The sequence below is a fragment of the Anomalospiza imberbis genome, chromosome 2, assembly GCF_031753505.1.
Source record: "Anomalospiza imberbis isolate Cuckoo-Finch-1a 21T00152 chromosome 2, ASM3175350v1, whole genome shotgun sequence".
NCBI classification, from domain to species: Eukaryota; Metazoa; Chordata; class Aves; order Passeriformes; family Viduidae; genus Anomalospiza; species Anomalospiza imberbis.
This window is the reverse complement of record NC_089682.1, coordinates 71,214,877-71,233,090: the sequence shown is the minus strand read 5'-3', so window position 1 is coordinate 71,233,090 and position 18,214 is coordinate 71,214,877. Positions and strand designations below refer to the sequence as shown.

General features: G+C 42.1%; 1 protein-coding gene and 1 long non-coding RNA gene across 7 annotated transcripts; one reads left to right on the top strand and one right to left on the bottom strand.

The window, feature by feature from the left end:
* Positions 1-2,745: 2,745 nt before the first annotated feature.
* Positions 2,746-12,322, top strand: HIKESHI (heat shock protein nuclear import factor hikeshi). Of its 6 annotated transcripts, none has more exons than XM_068181668.1 (6): positions 2,823-2,846; positions 3,337-3,445; positions 3,701-3,938; positions 7,476-7,627; positions 10,184-10,302; positions 12,084-12,322. In XM_068181668.1, the coding sequence occupies exons 3-6, from the start codon at positions 3,788-3,790 to the stop codon at positions 12,136-12,138; spliced, it is 477 nt and encodes a 158-aa protein (XP_068037769.1). In that variant the 5' UTR covers positions 2,823-2,846; positions 3,337-3,445; positions 3,701-3,787; the 3' UTR covers positions 12,139-12,322. The 6 variants fall into 6 exon arrangements, with proteins under 6 accessions (XP_068037771.1, XP_068037769.1, XP_068037766.1 ...); XM_068181666.1 differs by having other exon boundaries at positions 2,842-2,965; XM_068181667.1 differs by lacking the exon at positions 2,823-2,846 and adding an exon at positions 2,987-3,250.
* Positions 7,761-10,186, bottom strand: LOC137469165 (uncharacterized). Its single transcript, XR_010996380.1, has 2 exons — positions 8,021-10,186; positions 7,761-7,983 (listed from the first exon to the last, which is right to left on the bottom strand). It is a non-coding gene; the product is annotated as an uncharacterized lncRNA (long non-coding RNA).
* Positions 12,323-18,214: the final 5,892 nt, after the last annotated feature.

Sequence of the window (18,214 nt, the reverse complement as noted above, 5' to 3'; positions counted from 1 at the left end):
TCAACAGTTCTTGCTCATCCACACCTCACTGCCCTCATGTTCAGACATATGTAGATGCTTCTGGTCTGTTTGTTCAGGTGGAATCCCAGCACATTTTCTGGCACACCGCCCACCACTATATTGGTGAAGTTTTGTGGCAATCTGGACTCAATTTACTTGAGGCTTCTTCCTCTTACTCCTGACTTTGCCCCACCCAGGAACAGAAACTTTTCCTCAGAGGTTCTCTACAAATAACTGTTTTCTGTGTCATGCCACTGTCTATTACTATCAAATGGGAAATTGTTGGGATCCATCCCCATACGGGCCACCAATTGTTGGTGTCAGTACTTGGCACCAGTCAATGGTGGATGGGAACTGACTGTCACCATTAGTTTATTATCTCACTGTAAAACTTTCATACCATCTCTCTGTGAGATCCCACAGGCAGCTCCTCACAACACTGACTCCTTTTCTCTTTCTTCTGCACAGCTGGATGACTTCTTCCTGTCCCTATCCACAACCACCTGACCCTTACTGTCCCTAACAGGAATGCCAAACACTTTCTGTGCCCAGCAGCACATACTAACCCTTACTGCCCCTAACACAACCATCCGACCCTTCCCCAGCACAACCAACTGACTCCAACTCTCCTCTCACCCACCTAACCCACTCTTTTATAGCACCCATCCTTATTGGACCATCCTTATGGGACGCAGTTGTGCCCTGTTAAGGGCAGGGCTGTTCCTACTTTTTGGTAATTAGTACAGCTGCAACTACTCAGGGGTGAGATTGCCTTCAGCACTATCTCTAGTCTCCTGCAATCCATCCTCCCACAGGAAATACCTTCCCTTACTGCACAGAGGGCATGTGCCTGCTCCATATGACCTTCTTTTACCTAAATGGCATTAAGGCATGCAAATAGGGGTACAAGTGAACATCTGTGTCACAAGTAAATTCTAGAGCACCTTCATTAACAGGCTGAGATTAGCTTTTGGCAGGGGGAGCAGCAATGACTCTGATGCTGTCATTGCACAGAAAGCTCCACAAGTTTAGATAAATAGTTAATAATTAGGTTTCAATTAAAAAAAAAAAAAGAAATCATGCCTAAGCAAGAGTGCATGAGAGCCCTGATGAGATCAGGCTGCAAAATGTGGTTACCCTGAGCCTTTTCGACATGGTGTAATCTCAGAGGTTTGCAGCAAGCTGGCAATCTGAGATGAGCTCTTGCCTAATTAGCAGATTTCTTGTTGCGTCTCAGTGGCTGCGCTGCAGAGATTGGCCACTCTCCACTAATTTGCAATATCTCAAGCTTTAAAACACTTTATTTCTTTCCAGTTCATCGGGGCCAGCTGGAAAAAGCACCTGCCAAGCAGAGAACTCACTTGCAAAGGTTCAAATCCAAAATGAGGCCTGGGACTAACCAGTTCTGCACCATTGCTTCAATACTTCTTACACCTGGGCTTCTTACTACATGCGAGAGGTGAATCAGGGAGAAATACATATTGCATCCTGCCTGTACAAATAATCGTGGGCTAGTATCAGCATTTTAATAGGTCTTGCTCTTGTGATTCCCTCACATTTTCACATTGCAAGGGACAGGTTGGATACTCCATCTGGTAGCAGACACTGCAGTCCTCATTTTGTTTAAGTTTTTAGCATTTGGAAAGACAGCACAAACCTTTACTAAAACTTTACTACCACAAAGTGGGCAACAAAAGCAACCCTGGGAGCTTCCCCAGCGACAGACCTCTGCCATAAGCCACAGGCGCAGTGCCCAGGGTCTGGGAGGGCTAAGGACAGGAGAAGCTGTCCACCAAATGTGATCCTGGCTGCAGGAAAGACCCTGACGTTTCCTACAGAGATGGGTCAATCGCAGGTTTCAGAGTCCATAAGGACAGGAGAAGCTGTCCACCAAATGTGATCCTGGCCGCAGGAAAGACCCTGACATTTCCTACAGAGATGGGTCAATCACAGGTTTCAGAGTCCATAAGGACAGGAGAAGCTGTCCACCAAATGTGATCCTGGCTGCAGGAAAGACCCTGACGTTTCCTACAGAGATGGGTCAATCGCAGGTTTCAGAGTCCGTAGCAGCACACTGGCATGGTAAAATGGGAGAGGTTTCATAAAGGTTTGTGACAGAAATATATACACGGGTATGATTAAGATTGAAGGATGAATTAAAATACCCGTGTAAACACCAAAAAACACACGAGAACAAGATTGAAAGGAATGGCTTTTACAGAGAGTGCAGAACGCTGTTCTCAGTCAGTAAGGAGTGATTTGTTTCCATCTAGCCCAGCCAGCCTGTGCTCTGACACCCAGGAGGCCACAAGCAGTGACGCATAGGAGCTCCCCTCAGCCAAAAGAACACGGGTGCAGCTCACACTGCACTCACTTGCAAGAGAACCGCCCTGCAAACAGAGACTGAAAAACAATCTTTGTGTCTTGAGCTGAGGAGAACTCCTGCCATAATTTATGGAGATTTACCAGATGAACTGGTTCTCCTGGTCTCCCTGTTCATTTTCGTCCCCTGTTGCCTGATTTCATCCCACGTCTAGACGAGATTATCACGGATCTATTAGAACTCAGCCTAGCTAAACACAAGGGCAAAAGCCTCTGCGGTACTTTTGCTGAGAACACTCCTGCCCACAGCCCCTGGGGCAGCGGCAGGGCAGGCACGGGGCTCTGCCGGCCGGCGCCGCCTCTTGCCGCCCATCACGCACATCAGCGCTGTGACGCAGAAGAACTACATCTCCCGTCATGCTCCACCCCGAGCCACCCACACTGCCTGTGCGCGGCCGCGCGTTGCACTGCGGGAGTTGTAGTCCGCGGTGGCGGCGCCGCGGAAGTGACTCGGCGGTGCCGGGGTGAGCGGGGGCGTGTTGATTTTCCGGGGACGGCGCTCATGGAGGCTCGGGAGTAGCGAGGCGTCTGAGGGGGTTCGCCGGCCGCCGCCATGTTCGGCTGCCTGGTGGCGGGCAGGCTGGTGAGCGCTGCCCGGGCCCGGGCGGGGCCCTCAACCCGCTCGGGGGCGGGGTGGAGCTGCCGCAGGGCCCTTGGCCCCTCCGGGCCCCAGGCAGGGGCCCCTCCTGCCCGGCGCTCGGCTGGCTCCTGCCCCGCGTCCCCACAGGCAGCTGCCCTGTCGAGCGTCCTTGCCGGGAGGCGCTTGCCATCCCCCTGGCAATGTTGTCTCTTCAGAGACAAGCTGGGAGCTTAAAAGAAGCTTTTTAAGGCTAGATTGTGCCTTGGCTGCAAGGATGTGGCATCTCGGGTAAAGAGGAGGGTATCTTTTGCTCTGGCATTCAGCCATCCTTCTGCTGCCTTTCTCAAGGTCTATTGTATTTCCTATGTGAACAGGTTTCCATGATCCTGGGGTTGTGCCAGCCAGGTGGTCAACAGCCACTTCTTAGTGACTTGGCAACCTCTTCTGCACCCTACTTTCCTCCTACGCACATGGGGAGCGAAGGTATTCTGATCCTGTAGTCCCGGGTGGGATATGTGTTCAGTGCAGGTAGAACAAGACTGTTGTGTCTTTCTGGTAATATTTTTTGCAGTTGTTCTTCTGCTGTGTTTGACTTCTATCTGGCTATTCGCTCTTTAGGCTAGTACGTTCCTCACTTTTTGTTATGTACCACTTTAGGTGTATTTCTGTAAAAGGAAATTCACAGACAGAGGAAGATGAAAACCATGTTAATACTAATAAAGGTTTTGTTCTCTTTAGGTACAAGCTGCACCCCAACAAGTGGCTGAAGACAAATTTGTATTTGATTTACCAGACTATGAAAACATCAACCATGTAGTGGTCTTCATGCTGGGAACTATACCATTTCCAGATGGAATGGGAGGATCTGTCTATTTTTGTTACCCAGACCAGAGTGGGATGGCAGTATGGCAGCTGCTGGGGTTTGTCACTAATGAGAAGCCAAGTGCCATCTTCAAAATTTCTGGTCTGAAATCTGGTAAGACTGGTAGAACATAGCAATCGGTGTAACAGATGTGTTCTTGAATGCATAAGGGTTAAATGTGTGAAGGTTGCTTTGAACAAAAAGCTACTTAAAAAGGTAGCACACTCTGTATTTTCAGATAGTGTTGAGCAGATGCACTAGAAGCAGCCTGTCATCTTCATGGAAGTCTGTCTGTGTGTTACTGTTCCTTGTGAAATTTCTCTCTCCTCTTGTGTGTGATGTTGATCTGGAAATTCTTCTAAGCAGACTTGATGTGTTTTTGTCCTTTGCATAGAGGAAAAATGATCGGGAGTAGAGTCTGGCTGTGATTTCTGACAGCTGGCACTACCCAGCCAGGGGCAGTTGCTCTACAGAATTGTCCAGTAGAGGGTGTCCTCATTGGAAAGCAGCTTTCCAAATGTTGTAGTACTTTTGGCACACTGAGTAGGGTGTGTGTGTCTGTGTGTGTGTTTTCCTGAATACAAGGGGTGTGCTGTGTACATTGTAAAAATGATGAGACATTCCAATGGCACATCTTTGTCATATGAAAGGGACAGGTACATCAGTCAAGCAGCTTAAAGTGTTACAGTGATAAAGTAGTACACATCTTTTGTGGGCTCAGATGTAGTCTACATCTTCAACTTGAATCTCTGTTGAATTCAGCATTGAGGTTGCTCTGCTAAAATGTATTCATTCATAACATGGCATGCTTTCTTTTGGGTCAGTCCTGGATGTGGCAGTATGGTTGAGATAAGAGCTCTCGAGCTGCAGAGCAAAATGAATTCTGATCATACACCTTCATCAAAAATTTGGGCTTTCTTCAGAAGAGGGAGCACCTGCAGGAAGGATTTCGGGGGATGTGGTTTTGTGTATCCCAATGCTGTGTGGTTCGTGTAACAGTAAAGCATATCACCAGTGCTTTTGGCATATGTTTTTCATATTTGAAAGACTGACTGGTGTCTGCTCTCACTTTGGAGGAAGATGCATTTTCAGAGGCCTTTTGCATGATTAGCCATAGTTTCCCTGTAAGGGCTGCTCTCAAGGAAGAACTCAGTGACATAGTTGAACTCGTTTGCAGTGCCTTGAGGCACTGTTGTGCTTGATTTGAGCAGCAGAGAGCTCTGCCATTCCTATTGTCTGCAGCTTAGCTCTGACTGTGGACTCAGTCTAAGCTACACAATCTATGTTTCCGTGGCCATAAACAATTTTAAGATGGAGAAGATTACATAACAGAGAGCTGGAGTCATTAAGAGACATTGCTGATACTTGAACACTGCATTTTGGGTTTAATACCTTGTTGAGTGGAGCAAAGGTGAATCCCTGTCAGCTTCCTGGGAAGTAGTGGTTGTAGCAGAGTTTCATGTGTTGGTGCATAAAGAAGGGGCTTAGAAATGCTCCCTGCCTTGGAATTGTAAAGGTTTTTGGTTTTCAGTTGTGCCTGAAGGTGTAGAAATAGAAAACGACTTTGGACTTCTACTTTGCACCCTTACTGGAAGTATGTTCACAAGCGGGGTAAGAGTTACAGCAGAGCCTTTTTCATGGCAGACTCTTCTGCTGTGATGCTGTTTATGCTCTAATATGATGTCTGCATTTGAGGCCTACATGTGGGTAAGGATTTTATTGTGATTGGGCTAAAAGGTAATGAGGGCTCAATAATTGAATTAAGGGTTCAATGAAGGGAAAGAAACTGGTGGAAAAATACTTTTCTGATAGCAGTTGCTCTGTGGTGGTGATGTAATATGTTGGAGAGTGTAGGGTCTGAATACAAAAACCTGAGCTTGTGTTTCAGTACTGATTAACATTCTCTGCATTTGTAAGGTTTGGAATGCTAATTGCAAGAGCCAAGCATGGAAAACATGGAGTGTATTTCTCTTGGTGTAAGGATGGCAATGGATGTGTTTATTTCCCACTTTTAGGCAGACATCTTTCCAAGGCTGTGGTTCTATGGGTGTTCATGGAAAGTGAATAGAATGGATGTGTTTTGTTGTTTGTATCATGACTGTCTAAAGTAGTCATACATTGTAACAGAGCCTGTTGCTTGAAGATGTTACATTTTTATTGACAAGTCAGTTTCTCAGGTGAAGATGTTACAAGATGCAAAACTTGTACCAGCTCTGTTGTTGTTGGGACTTTTAATAATGAACTTGATACTTGGTTTCTGATAGCTTGTATCAAGCAAGCATCTAACAGTAAATGTGAGATCACACAGGAATAAAATGGCGTTTCTCAGAAGAGGTTATAAATAGCATTTCAGGAGATGAACTCTCTTCTTACTGACTTTGTGTTACAGTAACATTTTAATAGGAGCGCTTTACTCATAAGGTAGCACTATATTGCAGTTGTAGGATCTGGAGTGAGGAGTAGCACTTCAGTTGAAAAGGGTGCTGAGTTTGTGAGTGTACTTTCTGTATGCGGTGGCTGTTTGCTTCTTTGTGCCTTGTGTCTGTGCAGAGGAATGGTCAAGTTCCCGAGGTCTTCAGTCTTTATCTCAGTTCAACTTGTCAGACTGTTTTTGCTGGCTGAGTTTTTGACTAAGTCAGACGGTGTTTTTGATGTCCATCAGCCTTTCTTACAGCTCAAGATAGTGCTGACTGGTCTGCAGGACAGCTCTTGATTAGCTTTGCTTTCTCCTGCCAGTGAGAGGCCAGAGTGCTGCAGAAACATTGCCTCAGTGTTAAGAGGGTACTTGACTATTGTGTTCCCACAAAGGTGCAGCATTAGTGTTTGTTTACTGATAGCACTGTGGTCCCACAGGCCTTGTCCTGCATTTTCCTTTAGAGATGCTGACAGAAGAGTACATGATTTAAGTGATTCTGAGTGTCTGTTCTTGTTTGCAGAGACCTTGGCTGAAGCTAGGACTGAAAGTATGGGTTAAGGAAAGTCAGAAGTGAGGGCAGAGGGCTGGGATGATGCCTGTGTTTGTGGCTTGCGGTTTGAGGTTTGGTTCCTGTTTTCTTTATGGTACTTGCAAAGTCAGAGGCCTTTCTGTTCCATGACTGTTTCTTTGACCTTTGCTGCTTTTGGTGGGTTTTAGCGGTTTGAATGAGACCTAGGGCTGCCCAGCCCTTCCTGAGTCAGAGGGATCATAAACCAGTGCTGTCTACTTTTTCAGAGCAGGCTCAGTAGAATCTGCTTTTAATGAGTGAATCAAACAACTGCAGCGGTGCTGCATATTTCCTGTTTATCTGCAATTGCCCAAATATGAATTAAAAGCTTGGTTCCTGTAGAGAAAAGTTCTGCTGTCTTTCACTCACTGATCATATTCCTTCTTGAATCCATTTACTTCATATGGAGCTGTAAAGTCATGTTTTTGTGGTTTTTAAAATTTCCTAATGGTCTATTGTGCTTTTTAAATGTACCAGTCACACTGTTCCATCTGTTGTGCTTGTGTGTACTTTTGCTTGGATTGTGTTTTTTCTGTATTTCCTGGGATAGGGAGATCCCTCTGGTGGGAGCTGGGGAATACCTTCTATAGCAGAAACACGGTGGTTGAAGTTACACAGCCTTTATGTGTGTGCCAAACCTAACGTGTGCTGTTCGTGGTGCTTTCAGGGAAGGGAAGTCAGCATCCCTTTGGTGCCATGAACCTCCCACAGACACCAACAGTGGCTCAGATTGGAATCTCAGTGGAACTGCTGGAGAACCTGGCTCAGCAGACTCCTGTTGCAAGTGCTGCTGTGTCATCAGTAGATTCATTCACGGAGGTAGCCTGGACTTTCTGTTTTCAGAAATTCTCTTTCTATGGAAGTCTCAAGAATTGAGCCTCTGAAGCACTGATTGGGGGCTGGGTAGGGGATGCTGCTGGAGGTGGCAGTAGGATTGTAAGCAACCTAATAATTGCCAAATCATTCGGTTGGATGCTTTGATACTATGAAATTGCTTTTTCTTACACTGAAAAACTGTCTCCTGTAAAGACTGGAATTTGCATCCTCAGTGACATGAGGCCACTTGTGTCAGTGTCACTCTACTCTAAAATTATTTATGATACTTCCTATAGGAGCAGCTATGACTAAATATATGTAAGAGAGAGTGGATCTTTGGTGATTTTTAGGTGCTGAAACTTCAGTATGTAGACTTGCAGGGATAGTCAAAATTACTCCCAAGTTAAGGCAAATGTGGACATGGATGCAGAGAGATATTAAGGTGTACCACTTTCCCTGGAGAAATCCTTCTGATGTATCTCTGCAGAACTGCAGAATTATGCCCTTTCCCACAGCCAGATTTTTGTTTTTCCCCAGTGCCTTTGCTGTGGATTAGGCCTTGGGCTACAATACATGCCATTTTTTAACCCAGCCTGTCCATTAGTTTGATCCTCTGGAAATCCTCAACCAGCTCTGGCAGTTGGTTGGCAGTCTGACAGCACAGTCCAAGGCAAGCTAGACCTGCATAGTGGGTCTTGATTTCCCTAACACTGATGGCTCTGGCATTTTCCTTTAACATTTCAACAGCTGGTGAGGCTTTTCTTCAGGCCCTTTTTTACCTTCTCACTTTCCTTCCAGGTGCTTGATGAGGGAGACTGGTAATTGTACAGTAGTTCTGATACTGTAGCTGATGTTCTTTGGCATTTTATACACATTGTAGCTCCAAACAGGTAATGTTTCTTTCAGAAAGTTTCCATGACTAGGAGTTGACCAACAGCTATTTTTGTATAGTACAGTTAACTGAGCTTTTCTGGAGTTGTTAGGGGCTAAGTACACCTAAATAATATTTCTGATTCCACCAATTTTCATTATAGCAGTAGTAAAGTTATGAGGAATAACATGCCACATCCGGTAATTTGCAAGGGGGCTCATGGATTTTTCTGGCAATAGTATTTAAAGAAAAGAAAACCACCTTATGATTGCATAATATTTTTACAAATGTTATTCTCAGTTAAGTGAATTTTTCTGTTAAAAAAAAGAGCAGCATCTAACTCTGAACATCTTAACTGAAAATTGTAATTGCCTTCAAGGAATGGAGTTGACCCAAAAGGCGAAGTACTACTTACTCCTACAGAGAAAATGTGTTAGGTCAAAGTGGAAGGAAAACTTTGAGGGAGTAGATTGCAGAGGAAAGGCATATATGACTGGGAGCATATTTGTGAATAATGAATAGCTTTCATTTAATTTTTGATATCAGCTCTTTGGACCTGTTACATTATAGCAATAAAAGTATTTTTTTAATGGTAAAATCATCTGTTGCTACCTTAAGGAGTTGATCTCCTATTAAATTTTTAGTAAGTTTTATGAAGATTTATGATTGAATATGTCTTTTTTATGTGTATAAACATATATAAAAAAGACGTAGGACAAAACCACAGAGTTCTGCATGTTAGTGAGATGAGACTGAGGGTAGGGTTCTGGGATATGATTTCTTCTGCTCCTTTTGTTAGAGGGGAGCACAAGATTGTGCATTTATTAATTCAGGCTCTGTTTTCCTGTATCAGTTCACTATGATATTTTCTGTATGAAAATTCCTTGTTCTCCCATCAAAACAAAGCATAACTTTTTGTTTTCTTTTTTTGTTTGGTTTTTTTGGGGTTTTTTTGGGTTTTTTTTTTTTTGTTTTTTTTTAATAGAGGAAATAAGGAGGCACCGTAGACTTGAATATTTGTAGACTGGCTGGGAATGTCCTACAGCCTCATCTTCTGCACACTGGGCTTGCTGTTTCTTGGCCTGTCTTTCACTCTTTTCTTTCCTAGTCCTATAGTTTAGGAGTGCTCTATGCATCCTTTAGGTGTTTTCCCCACAAGATCTTGTAGTAAAAGATGCCAGGATAGCAGCCCTTCTATGGGGAATGCTAAAGGAAATTGCCCTGTCACTGGAGTGACTGATGACCTGTAAATAGATTGCAGACTTTTCCAATCGTTTAACAAGTGTTTCTCTGGGAGCTGGAATGGCACCTTTGGCCCAGTCTGGAGTTGTTCTGATTATTCAGTTTGGAGGAGAGGGACAGCTCTTGTCACTTTATCACTTTTTTGTTACAAACAGAAAATGTTCTTCCCAAAGCTGTTTGTCCAGTTGGATGAAACTGAGCAGGGAGAGGGCAAATGAAGATTCCTAAAATGATTTCTGGATGCTGGATGGATCTGAGGGCAAGACTGAAGCTTAGGATATTTTGATCATTGTCTCTGGACCTACTACATCCACTTTCCCACTGTATTTTAGATGACAGTGCTAAAATTTCTTCATGTAGGAGCTGTATATCTGTTAAACTTTTGCACAAAAGTTCAAATTGAAGGAAGAACTTCCTTAAAATATCTCTTCTTTTTTTTTTTTCAGTTCACTCAGAAGATGTTGGATAACTTCTATAACTTTGCTTCCTCGTTTGCTGTTACTCAGGCACAGATGACCCCAAATCCTTCTGAAGCTTTCATTCCTGCAAATGTAGTTCTGAAATGGTAATGGCAGTGATCTCTAGTAACAAATGGGTTTTTTTTTCTAGGCATTAGACCATCATTTCCAAGCACTGAATTATTGTCATGCTATTCAGTGAGATGATACAGAAGTGTTTAAAATTGTTGTTGTTTATTTCTAGTATAGAGAGGTCCTGCCCACTGTTTTTATATTTATTTGTCAGCTCTTTTTTTTTTTTTGTTAGAAAAGTGCTATGCAACCAATGAAACTTTTTTGTTCTAAAAAGGTTACCTTTGACATATGTGCATTTGCACTGTGTTGCTGATAATGCAAATGCTCTGGAGTTGTGGGAAGACAGAGCATACTGATACTTGTCAGTTTATGCTTATTTGTTTTATTTGGTCTCTCCCTAGACATAGTTCCAGCACAGCTGCCTTAAGAATATGTGAGAGGTGATGAAATCATGTTACTAGTTGACCTGGTTCTGTCACCAAGATCCTTGAGTGTAAATACACAAGTCCCTCTGGGAGTTGTTTTCCAGGGACTGGTTTAATAACTGTCTGGGGATAGCCTGTGTAGTCTGGAGATAAATTGTGAACTGCAGGCAATCCTTGAGGTTATCTGAAAATGTCTTTCCTATCAGTTTGGCCTTATTTATTTAGCCTCTGCAGTATTAACCAAAGCCCTTTTAAAATCAGTGTTTGAGACTATCTGAATACAGTTTTATAATTTATGTCATGAATATGCAAGCAGTTGATGAGAGCCATATGTATTGTTTGGGAGTGTAATTTGATGCAGATGCCTTGTGTTTAGAAGGTAACTACAGACTCCAAGAACTGTATGTGGGTAGGGTCTGTGATGTGACTGGTCAGTGCCTTGGTGAGGCTGAATCGGTTTTAAACCAAGACCTTCAGTCTTTTCTCACTTAAGCTGGGCTGTGAACTATGAGGTATAGGATAATATTTTGTGGTTTCCTTTGTTTCATTGGCAGTACCTTTTGATGCCTTACATTTTGGGTTTGTGAGGATTGAAAGGGGGATTTTAACTTTGTGGCTCAAAGCCTATAGGCTTCTCTATTTTTTTTTCTTTTTCTTGTAGAAAGGCACAGAAATTGTATATTTTGTCTATTTCTTCACTGTGTGTCAACAGTGAATTCTGATGCTGCTTGTTGATGGTTTGCTTGGTTTTGTGAGTATGGAAAGTGAAATTAGGATAGCATGCGTGCATACAAGTTTGCATTATATGTCAGAGAATTACATTTCCCTATTTGATTTTACTAAAACAGAACCATCCAGCCTCAGATTCATACATTCATTCATGATTTCCTAGCCCAAAAATGTTATGCATAAAACAGTCACTTATAATTCATGGACTTGTTTAGGCTGGGACAGACCTTTAAGATGGAGTCAAACCATTCACCTCCTACTGCCAAGTGCACCACATACCCAGGGCCAATAAAACATGTTTACATATCTTTTAAACACCACCAAGGACAGTGACTCCACCACTTCCAGTGCTTGACAACCCCTTCAGTGAAGAAAATTTTCCTCATGTCCAATCCAAATTAACTTACAATTTTACTAAGCTTGAATGAGTCTCCTCTGGGATACTGCTTTAACAAAATTCAAATTGGTGAAATACACAAATCTAACTGCAAATATTCTAGATATGCAAATGAATTTGGGATTTACTAATTTCCTGGTGTGAAGTAAATGTAATTTATCATGCTCTCTGTATAGACTAAATTATTTGTACCCTTTTTTAAAAACACAATTTCATATGCAGCAGCTGTTATTTTTTGGTTGTTTTTTTTTAATTTTTCTAGGTATGAAAACTTCCAGAGACGTCTGACACAGAACCCTCTCTTTTGGAAAACATAAGCTTAAATTCTCTCATTTGGAGTTCTTTCTAAAGTGTTACCTGAAAGATGCATCAAGTAACTCTACTGAAGATTTTTGGGGGAGAGGAGGGGGAAAACCCAAACAACGATTAGTCTAAATAGACAAACTAGTAACTTTTATATTACTCTTGAACCGTATTTAAAATTAAAATCAATGAAAATTACTAATTTGCATGTTGGTTTATTTAATTGAAATGCTTGGCTGCAACAAGAAATCAGTGTTCCATGTAGAAATACTTTTATGAAACTGCATTTAAAGTGGAAAAAAATTACAAGATGAAAAATGGCAGCACTGTGTCATACTTGTGTGGTGCTTTGAGGTGTTGTACACAAACTGAATGAAGACTTTTCCTTCTGTACCTCATTTGAAGGGTGATCAGGCAACTGCGAATATGCTGATTGTTTTCCTGCTGCTACTTGCACTGTAAGTTCTTCCATTTTGGGGACAACCAATATTCCTGTCCTCAGCTCATATAAATGGTACAACAGTATTTCCCTCTTTAGCAGTAAGACACTATTGAGCTTAATCTTGGAACACCTGTCTTTAACTTTTCCTGTATGAAAGTGAAATGAAGATGGGAACTTTGGCTGTGCTAGAAGAATTATTCCCAGTAATAAGAGAGTTAAATCTTGTTTCTCTTAGAAACAGATGTGGGATGTCTGATACTGCTGTCTAGGTTATTGGCACCAAAGACTGTCACATTTGCTCATAAATTCATAGGATTTTGGGGTGGTCTGAGCGGCTCTCATGACAAGTGCAGTTTCTGCTGGTGTGATGGCTTCGGCCATATGTGCCCAGGTATCTCATAGGTAAGCTCCAGCTGGCCCTTCTGTTCACTAGATCAGGTTGATGAGAAATACTATTTTAACAATAGATCTTGCTTTTCTAAGTTACTTTCTGTAATGAAGGATTAAGACTTGTTCCCAAACCACTGGCATGAAAAGTTTTTACTGGTTTCATTGACTGAGGAATCAAGCCTTTTAGGAGTCCTTTATCAAGCCAAGTCAGCCTTAGATACACTTGTCCTGAGAACAGAAATTCAGTTCTTTGAACGTATTCAATAACACCCTATGTCATTTCTGCCTCAGCTCAAAATGGACTCTTCCCTTGCATAAAAGCAGAGGGACTCAAAGAATAAAAGGAATGAGCTCAGCCTGGGACCCAGAAGAGGAAGAAAACAGACTGTTGAAACCCAGGAAAAGTGTTTCAAGAACAGCTTTTGAAAAGTAAAACTAATTATCTCCCAGGTAATTTATGGAACAAGGCTCAGGGTAATTTCCTGGAAGCCATGGCACAGACCCAAGCCCTGAAAAATTTGTGTTGCCTGCTTGACTAAAGGCTTAATTTTCTTAAAGACACGTTTGTGGGCCAATTGTTTGTAGAGAAGCAGCAATGAGGGAACTTAGCAGAGGTCCAGGCTAAACTCCCTCATCAGAATGGGTCATTAGGATCATTCCGGGTGACCTGTCAAATTCTGCTGCAGGATGTGGTAGTTTTATCACACAGGTGGCAGATGCCTCACAGCTGGTGACAGAAGTGGATCAGAGGACACAGGAGGGACCAAATGGACGTTGGGAGTGGTCATTGTTCAGCTTCTCACAATCCTAAGGAAGGATCTGGCTGGTGTGGAAATAAGTAATTAACACTTCACAAGCCATTGCAAGGCGTCAGGAGTTAGGGACTATGTGTCTACATGACGTAGCAGACTCACTCCATCAGCACAATTTAATTCACAAATGTGTGATTTATTTGTAAGAAAAAGAGGTGCTATCTACAACTTCCTCATCTGACTGGCCAGAGCTACCCTCTATGAAATAATCCTCATATTGCCACTCCTTGTTGCAACTTTCTACAGCCCTCACCATCTGACATGGCTTGGTGAAGAGCGAGTCATAGAACTAAAGGTATTTAAACCCAAGGGCCCTGTTTGGGCACAGGCTGTCAGCTGTCACTCTGCTGCTCACTCTTCTCTCTTCTAGTTATAACAAGCTACTTCTGTTGTAACCAAAGCTGCATTCTGGTTATTCCAGATGCTGGTGGGATCGTGTTTGGGCTTCAGGAAGCCACACATGCCAGACTAGACCATGTGGGTGGGATCGCTAAGTCCAGAATGAGTGCTGTGGCTGCTCTTGCCCCTGCTCCAGTCATTAGGGCTGTAAATGAAATTATTTATTTATATGGGGTTTGAATAATTCAGTAGAGTAGATTAAGAACTTCTCCCAGTGCTGTAGCCACTGTGGGTTCAGCAGGTGTTGTCTCTGTGCTCACTGAATGTAGTACATGCTTGAGAGCATCATTGTAAATTACTTTTCTTTCTTCCTGTGACTGAGTTTACAGATCAGAAACTCACAGAGGGAACAGTCTATCCCCCTTCAGTATCAGTATTTTGCCTTTCACAACTGCTGTGAAAGTAAGAACTGATTTATTTCTATAGCTTGTGCGGATGGCCAGACTGTGCTTCTCAAGCATAAGTGCTTTTTCTTTCTCGGCTTTGAAGCACAGGATTATGGTGGGTGAGTTTCATTAGCTCTGTGAGATCCTATCATATGATCACTAGTTAGGATGCTTGAGGAAACAGGCATTCAGTTTGTCTAAGGAAAATTAATTTAAGAAACTCCAGGGTCTTCTAACCTGTCTTCCAACAATACATCTCACCTCAACATTGTGTGATCCTCCTACATTAGAGTAATTTTCTCATTCCCATTTTCTAGATACTAGAGTTCAGGTTTTAAAGAAAACCTGTAAAAAAACATAAAATCCTGTCTACTGATCATTAGGCTTTGAAGCTAAATATACCCTTCCATGCCAAACTCATAACCATGACAGGGGTAGATATATTTCCATCCATTTTGAGACATTTTCCCAATTGTTTTCCTTTCCAAGGCAACAGGAATTGTTAGTTAGAGTGGGGATTCTTGTCACAAGGGCCCTACCTGTTTCTACATCTGCCCTCACCACCATGCCCAGAGAAAAAATTAAAAATACAGGAAGCTACAAAGCACATATATTGCTGCTGGCTTATACAGAAACAGATGTAAAATTCATGGCTAGTCAAAATTCTAATTATGCAGGGGATTTGTTTATTTTTTTTTTAAAGTTGCTTCATTTCTTTATTGTAAATATTCTTCTGACACAGCTCATGGTGACAGTGAAACATTCTCAGGTGAACCTAACTGTGTCTGTAGGACTTGCTGAGGAAGTTAATTCCTTGATATTTAGCCATGGAACTAGAGCTCCCCAATACAATCAGTGGTGAAACATAAGCTTGAAATGCACCAGAGAAAACAAGCACTCCTACCTATACTAGGAAGGGCAAATTTGATCCATATTTGCATATATTTTTTTTGGCTTACTATTAAAAGCCTCAAGAAGAACCTGATTCAAATCTGCATTGTGGTAAGGTTCTTTATTCATTCTCCACCAGATGGAGCATCACCCCAGGAAACAGGACCATACACTGAGAAGAGAGACCTTTAAAGTGAACCACTGATTTGACAATCAGGAGCCTGTTTTCTATTTCTACTTCCAGCTGTGGTACAAACCTTCGTGCTGTCTCTGGGCAAAGTCTCTGCCTAAAAGTTAGAACTGTAGTCCAAGCCTACCATTTATGCAGTTTCTAAGTTTCTGAAAGTTGGCAGAATAAGACGGCTGCCAGGTACCTCTCTTAGCTTTTTTTTTTTTTTAATCTCTTCAGGGAGATACTCAGTGTGCAATAACTGAGGGAATCAGCAACCTTCAAATTTTAGTATGCTCTTCATGTAGAGTTCATAAAGAACAGACCTCTGTAACAACACTTGCAGCCTCTGGAACAGTTTTCTCACTGTACTGCAGTTACTCATCAGCCGGACTTTACCTCTCCCTCACCTGTCTTGAGATGAGGAACAGAAGGAGTCAATTACAAAATTTGTCAAAGAACAGACCTAAAGATGGCCTGAAGACCATGGAGAAAAACACATGTTCTTTCAGGCTATTTTTGGTAGGTTTCTCCAATATTAGGGTTAAACCACACTCCTATTGTTGAAAAATTTAGGCACTGGAGCTCTTAAGGTATGTTTCACAAAAGTATATATTAAAAAGTGAAAAGGTTTTGGAAAATATTAAACTCCTCTTTAAGTTCTTTTGCAATGATTATAACTCTAATACTGCTGTATCTTCCAGGAGACACACAAGAATTTTAATCTTTCTCCTTTTATTTAGTCTAGAACTAGGCAACTGTAGGAAGAAAGCATCCTAATGAAATAAATACATAAGTTTTACATCCACTTGAGCTTTATCAGTCTGCTTGTTGACAAAGAGACTTTTCCCCCGTTTGTGTATTTTCAAAATATTATTAATTCTACACGCAGATGGGACTGACTATTGTAAAGGAGAATTTTTTCTCCCCTTGGCTTGTTACAGCTTACTTACACAAGTTCTTCCCTTCATTAACACTGTTCATCCAATTTCAGCTCCATCAGGGCAAAGCTCCTGGAACATTTGTCTGAATTTTAAGAGGATAGTCTTCAGCACACTCATAAGTTAAAACAGAAGTTAAAGCTGACCCCAACTTTGTTAGGCCGCTTTCCAGTCAAGCACCACCCTTTCCTTTCCTTCCTCTCAAACAGAGCAGCTCATTTGTCAGAATGCACCACTTATGTCCCAAAACAACACCCATGGCTGAGAAATCCCTACTGCTTTTGTATCCCATTTCACTCTCAACCTCAGCCACAGGAAAACACAGAAGACAATCTAATGCCATGCTACTGTTAAGCATTTGCAAAGGCTAAGTGGCACCAGCCTCCAGCCCAAGTGTTCTTAGTAGAGCTAATTCAATCAAAGCTCTTTCCTTGAGGCTGCAGGAAGCCTGAGCACGCCCACTGCCTTTCTGGAGTGCTCTCCCAACCACACCCCAGCCCCAGAATTTTTCAGACTCTGTCAACCCCTCATACTTTCCACAGAATGATCTATGAGGTCTATGGACCACTGCTGTTGTGTAAACGCTGGCTTATACTATGCCAGCAGTTCTGTAAGTGCAGGAAGTTAAACACTTTCCCCAAGCTCCAGTCTCACCTGTCTCCCTCCTCAGCTGACCTGCGTTCAACTCTGCAGGAATTACAGTTTCATCCCTCCAGTACTCAGACTTCTACATGGTTCTGCCCAACTCTGGTTTTACACTTGGCTTCCTGACCATGTCTTCTTCACCAGGCACTCATGGACACAAGAAAGACCATACTGGCCATTTGGCTTGTGCAAGAAAAACAAGGTCCAAAATCCAGCTCAATTAAACACTACTTTTGGACAAACCTGTGGTACTCCTGCCCTTCCCCAGTAGTAAGATCAAGGATTTAAAAGAGGGAAAAAAAAAAAAAAAGGAAAACTATCATATACTACAGACTAAAATTTGTAAACTGCTTGTCATTTCTGGGCTTCTTTTTTTTTAGGTTCCCAAGGACACAAATCAAAACTAGTTTAGTCGTATTACTTCCAACTGAACAGGTAGTTATTCTAGCCAGAGCATGTACAAGATTCCCAAACTGTAACGAACAGAAAAAAGCAAAATCCTGAAAGATGAGAAGTCAGATATGCACTTAAGAAGTCAGTGGCAGACAGGACCACTTAATCTACTGATCAGAAAGGCACCATGATACTGACAATGACAGTGTAATTGCATTTACATCATAACTCAAAACATTCTTCTCAAGTAACGTTATGTGTTGAAGGATAAGGGCAGGGAAAGGGAATGGGAAAAAAAGTATGTAAATGGTTCAGCCTCAATAAATGTTATTTACTTTCTTCCTCATTCAGATGCACACAGCTACTGAGCAATGTCCTGGACCACTTTTTTAACACAAACATGAGCATTTCAGCTACCTGCTGACAAGATACACACAATGTTTTGAACACAGATTATCACTGCTAATATAATTTCTGCCATCTTATCTATTTCCCCCTTTCATTAACTGTACACACATTTTAAACCTATATGAAATATGATTAATTTTAGAATTCATTTCAAGTAAAACCACTGAGGAGGCTATTTGGGAATACTGACAATAGAGGCAATTAAAATATATTT